At 34.4% G+C, this 5,845-nt stretch overlaps 1 protein-coding gene across 1 annotated transcript; it reads left to right on the top strand.

The window, feature by feature from the left end:
* The first annotated feature begins 515 nt into the window (after positions 1-515).
* LOC132760187 (transcription factor HES-4-B-like) lies at positions 516-2,766 on the top strand. Its single transcript, XM_060752105.1, has 3 exons — positions 516-717; positions 917-1,012; positions 1,566-2,766. The coding sequence occupies exons 1-3, from the start codon at positions 640-642 to the stop codon at positions 2,412-2,414; spliced, it is 1,023 nt and encodes a 340-aa protein (XP_060608088.1). The 5' UTR covers positions 516-639; the 3' UTR covers positions 2,415-2,766.
* Positions 2,767-5,845: the final 3,079 nt, after the last annotated feature.

Raw genomic sequence — 5,845 nt, 5'->3', positions numbered from 1 at the left:
GCTTAGCTCACGTGACCGTATTTGATGACAATCGGTTTGACTCTTCACCGCTAAATGAAGACACTTTAGGCATTTTGAACAGTTTTGGACGAATTTCCCACGCTGCTATACAATAGTGTTCACATACCGATAGACATCTTGCGATAAGCTAGTCACGGGCGGTAATCAGAGCTTTTGTTAAACCACGGTTGTATCAGTTAGATTATTTAGTGACTAGCCCAAGTGGAACGGAATGAGATCACGACCAACAAAAACGTATTGGAGGCGTGGTTTTCCCATACTGATAGCAGGCCAGTGCACAATAACATGGGCACGTGAGTCCGCTTTCATTACCCGTTGACTGACAGCGGAAATTGCGACTTATCGGTCGATCTCGCGTTTTAACCAATCAGATGAGATCCGGCACGAGACCAGAAACGCGCTGTTGCTATCTCTCGATTCTGATTGGCTACGAGTGATGGATTGTAAGCGTGGGAAAGACAGATCAAATTCCTTCACATGGCGAACTTATGTCGTCTGCCCGAGGTTATAAATACAAATCTAAAACCACTTGTAGATTTAGATTTACTTCAGTTTTCTAACCGTTCACACACTGACACATTGAATATTGTACAATTAAACAAGTTGCTTTAAAGTGCTATGTCTGACACTGTCAACGAAAATAGGATTATGAATTCACCAAACAAAATGGAGAAAAAAGATTCTGCTTATAAAAGGGTATGTTTAAATAATATCACAACATATTTTACTTTTTTAATTATGATAAAAAATGATAATAAATTCGGAAACATCACATGCTTGTACTCTTTATTAACTTAACTGATTGATAAAAGTTGACGATATTTAATTGAATATTGATGTCATTTAACATTCTTTTTAACAAAATTGTAAATATAATATCTGTTTCTTATTTTAGAGTAATAAACCGTTTATGGAAAAGAAAAGAAGGGCACGCATTAACAACTGCCTGACACAGCTAAAGACGTTGGTGCTTCAAGCGATGAGAAAAGATGTAAGTTGTTTACATAGATATGATTACATGAACATATTTTAGTAACTTGTTGAAGAAGATTTGGGTTAATTAATCGAATTAATTGTTAATAATTAATTAAAAGATCAATTTAAATTATTCAAACGTGTAAACTTAAGCAGTATTAATGACCTGGCTAGAACGCCGTGCAAACTGGACGCTTTTAACTTCTGTAGCAACAGGTTTCTTTAGTATATACGTGAATGTTTCACTTCTGAGATAAAGAGAAGATAATATGCCATAGGTCACGTCATGGTGTCTTCTCTCTGAGATTTTAGAAAGATTTTCCCACGAGAGCTCTCTTTGATAAATGGCAGTTGAAATGCGGATAATTGGATATGTCGCGATACTATCTTAACGTATTGTATAATTGTATATTCAAATACAACGAAATATAATTACATCTTTTTATACCGTGACATTTAAGAATCGCATTATTAATTTAGTCATTTTATTTTTACTAAAACGTGTACTTTAAAGGTTTAAGGTTAATGTATTTCTAGTTATTTATGAATTTCTTATTTCTATTTTTCAGACAAACCAGTACTCAAAGCTTGAGAAAGCGGATATCCTGGAAATGACGGTAAAACACTTACGTCAGCTTCAGCGTCAACAGGTATCACAAGCTATGACCTGCGACCCGACTGTCGTCACCAAATACAAGGCCGGGTTCAACGAATGTGCGAACGAGGTCATGAGGTACCTTGGATCAGTTCAAGGCGTCGAGGGGGAAACCAGAAATAGACTGATGAGCCATTTAGGCAACGTTGTAACTCAGTTAAATAGTCAGACATCCGAACAATGTCAGCAACCGCTTAATGTTCAAATTCCTCACCAATCAAATCAGCAAGGACTACATAGTGCTCAAAATGGTTGTCTTCTTATGCCAGCCGTTCATACATCGCCATTAGTGCTTCAGCAAGTACAAAACTTAAACGTTTCAAACATGTACAATCAGGGACAAAACTCACAACAGCATCCACAACGTACAGCAGGAAATACTGCTCAGCTGTGTGGTTCATTTCAAATAGTGCCCAACACAAACTCTCCGTCCGCTGTTGCGGTGTACCTCGGACAATCTCAGCCGATGCAACAAAATGTTCATTCCACCTCAGCTCCGGTTTGTAACCAAGCTGTACCACTATATACCTCGAGATCTCCACCAAGAACAAAAGCAAGCATGAAAGCTTACGATTCTTCCGCGTTTTCTCAAGTATCGAACTCAGACATTTCAGATACTTCGTCGTCGCCATCTTGTTCACCCTCATCACATGAAATGACGTCATATACAGCGTCTCAAATGGACATTAATTTACAGGGACTTGTTAAATTTGGTAGGACACCGAGTCCATTAAAAGTTGAAGATGTTTGGCGGCCTTGGTAGACTTCTGGACTTAATATTAATTGATTATACAAAAAGTTTTTAATTGCTTCCAAATTCGTTATTAAAATGGTTTGACATTGCAATCTCTCATATCCATTGGAAGACAATAGACTCGTGCAGAATGTCTTTTGACATGACTGCCTCATATTTTCATTATATAACCACACAATGTTAATGTACACGAGGTTATAATACAATTTACAAACATTTTAGTGCTTTGTCCTGGAGATAAACTTTTACACCATTATTATTGATTAATATGTAAAAAAAGTGCATTACTTGTGTTTAAAATGTTATGTTTATTATGTTTGTTTTTTACGATTGTTGCGAAATAGAAAATATGAAAACCCTATATCGTGTTTATTTTGGTGCAAGTACATCCTGTCCAAAATTCCAGAAAAATAACCTTGACCTTCATATTCAGGTATTAATTGTCATTAATGTAATTATCATTTCGTCTATAACAATATTTTAGAAAATATTGTAATGTTATTTTCAAAGAAATTCCGGGGAAAATCTTAAGTTTTCTTTTGGGAGAAAAACTGGTTAAGTCTATTTTAGAGCCGTTATTTCGTGCATATAATGATTTCATTGTGTATTTTAAGTAACAATGTTGTTTTAACCTATGGTATTTTAAACACGAATTCAATTTGAACATATATTGTCGAATATACTACGTAACTCACAGAAGGATAAAAGTAGAAAAATTTAATTTCCAAAGAAAAGTATCATTTTACTCGAAAGTTATCGTCTGCGTCAATGAACGCTCTAATACTTATCTTGGTCAGTTACATCACGGACCAACCAGTTCCAAAACTCGAATTGAGATAGCCATGCTGGTCATTTAAAATTGTGCTTTATGGTCGGCGATTAATAGCATGACTCGAATCTCAGATGACAAGTCGGACCCCAGGCCACGAGCGAAAAAACCCACCCAAATCCGTTTACAGCTACAGTAAATAGATTAAAACTGAACCGAAATGTGCTCTATTCCCACTGTATCAGGGGTTTTCCGTATAAGAAGCAAAGCGAATACCCTATTGGGACAATAGAAATATTTTCTGCAGATAGTCAGCAATGATTGCACACGTGCATGTCAAATTTTATTTTTTAGGGGAGCCTAGTGGTTAAGATGACTGTCACTCCACACTGAGTGAGTTCGAGTTTTACCCCGGTCACGACCATGTTAACTCATATGACACCATATTGGTTAGTTTCAGGAATCCAACTCGAACCGAACAATTGCAGGGTGCTCGAGCGAAGGACTTGTTTCACAAGTCTGGTATAGTCTTAAATAAGTTTTTAGCATACAATGTACATTTAAGCTGGACTGGGCCTAATAATCTTTCAATTTATTAGTTTAGTTATTTATTTATTAATTATGGTCTTATCATAACACATGTATGTTGATCCTAGTCCGGGACAAATGAGTACAAATTTGTGTTTCTCATCTCATTTGTAATACAATAAAGTCAAAGTCTCGGCTTTATTATTCTATTTATATTTTAATATACGGTGAATCGTAACGACCTGGCACCATTGTTTTTGGGCGATCTTTTTTTTTTCTTTTTGGAAGGCGTTAAATTTAATCACACTCTATCACGAAAAGTTACTTTCTCACACAAAAATACAAGGTTTAATTTTGACATTCGTGTTTTTGAATGATTTATATATTTGATAAAGACGAAATAATATTCATTCCCACGGCCTGTTGGCGCGTGCAGACAGGCAAGAGATTTGATATAGGTTGACCTCTCACCTCTATCCGCGTGAGTCAAGGGCGTCATTCTCGTGCTAAATGCCAAGCAAGCGCGCGATACTTCTCCCATGAAGAGTTTAATAAGTATTGATATTTTGATTGGTTCATTTCTTTTGAATATTAAGCCGCAAAATTGTTCAAAATATTGATTTTTGATTGTTAAGTTATATTGAAATGACACTTAAATAATTAGTAAAGTTATTTTTGATGTCATCTTGCATTATTTAACATAGTGAGAGAGAGATTTTAATCCTGAAAAATAGGTAACTATTGGCTTGAATATTTATTCCAAAAAGTATATATAATATACATACAAATAAACAAGAAACAAACAAACCATTTGTATATAATAACGAAAGACGAGTCTAATAGAAATCTTTTCCTTTGGCGAACTACTATATAGAAATGATTTTTAAAATTATGTCTTAACAAATATACAAATCAGTTCACAAAGATGCAGACATGTAGGCAAAATTCTCTTTTTTCATTTTATCCTTTTTTTTTTTCTTTTCTTTTTTTTTTGTAAATTCATAATTTGACTCAAGAAGGGTTTGTTTAAAGCGAGATCTAATCTGTATTCTTATTTTAATGCTAAAATAACTCGTGGTCCACATTTTAAAATGTCTCTTTGAAGACCCAACATGTGCTGATATTGCTGTGTTCAAACTCTCCACCCGGCGCCACCGTATATTTTAGCTCGGCTTAACATGGTCAGTTTTCATTGACGAAAAACAGACATTGCGTCTGTAGATACGAAATAGCGGTCGTACATTATATGCCCTGGTCTTTCAAGAGCGATGCCCGCTCTCTGCGGTAGCCACGAAGCGGATAAACGTTTTATAATTTGCCTGTCTTAATCTATATTTATTGAGTAATCACCGGGCAATTTCTTTTAAATTTTGATACGACTTCTGTTTTATATTTATGACTTTTAAAGGCAGATGAAAATATCGTGAGAAAGTTTACAACTTCAAAAGAAGTCAGTATTTATATTTTCATGGATCATGAACAGCATAAAGCGATAGTATTTTATCAAGATTGTTCGTTATGTGAGATTATGTGCTATACATTATCATTGCACGTTGCATTTAGGGAGGCAAAAATTTAAAACTCATAAAATCATTACTGAGCGTTTTTAATCTATTTAAAATACCACAAACCAGGGTGTTTTAAATAATAAGAAGCTGCACGAGCTGCAAAAGCAACGATTTTGTCCGGGAAAATGGTTGACATTTTGTTAAATGGTTACAGATAGATACTTTATTAACTTCAAAGTAAAAGAAAACACTGGATGCGTTTATTCAGTTATTCTTTGAACTATTTTTATTTGTTTATATAGATTTCACATTTTAATGGTAATAGAATTGAGATAACGATGTTTACATACTCTTGTATAGACAGGATAAACATTAAGTTAGGCAGTTTTCAATATTGAAAGTTTATTTTGACCCGATTACTTACTTGCTCATTTAAATAAATAATATTATGTCCAAAAAAAAGACTTGACCTGTTCATTGTTTATATAAGATATTTATGATATTTTGATATCAAAATGTATTACCTTATAGGTCTGTATGTCTATATTTATTTGATGCATAAACCTTGACATTACTTCATAGTTTGAATTTTGGTAAATTATATCTTTTTTTTCCACACTCCGGTGAAATTGAAG

This window comes from Ruditapes philippinarum, unplaced genomic scaffold (genome assembly GCF_026571515.1).
Source record: "Ruditapes philippinarum isolate M1 unplaced genomic scaffold, ASM2657151v2 ctg2663_1_1_1_1, whole genome shotgun sequence".
NCBI classification, from domain to species: domain Eukaryota; kingdom Metazoa; phylum Mollusca; class Bivalvia; order Venerida; family Veneridae; genus Ruditapes; species Ruditapes philippinarum.
The sequence above is the reverse complement of the archived record's forward strand: the minus strand, read 5'-3'. Positions and strand labels throughout refer to the sequence as shown.

What these genes read in the sequence shown, in the direction of transcription:
- LOC132760187 (XM_060752105.1), top strand. Translation starts at nt 640, where the DNA reads ATGTCTGACACTGTCAACGAAAATAGGATTATGAATTCACCAAACAAA. An exon ending in AAGATTCTGCTTATAAAAGG is followed by an intron (nt 718 to 916) that starts GTATGTTTAAAT and finishes TTCTTATTTTAG; the next exon opens with AGTAATAAACCGTTTATGGA. An exon ending in TTCAAGCGATGAGAAAAGAT is followed by an intron (nt 1,013 to 1,565) that starts GTAAGTTGTTTA and finishes TCTATTTTTCAG; the next exon opens with ACAAACCAGTACTCAAAGCT.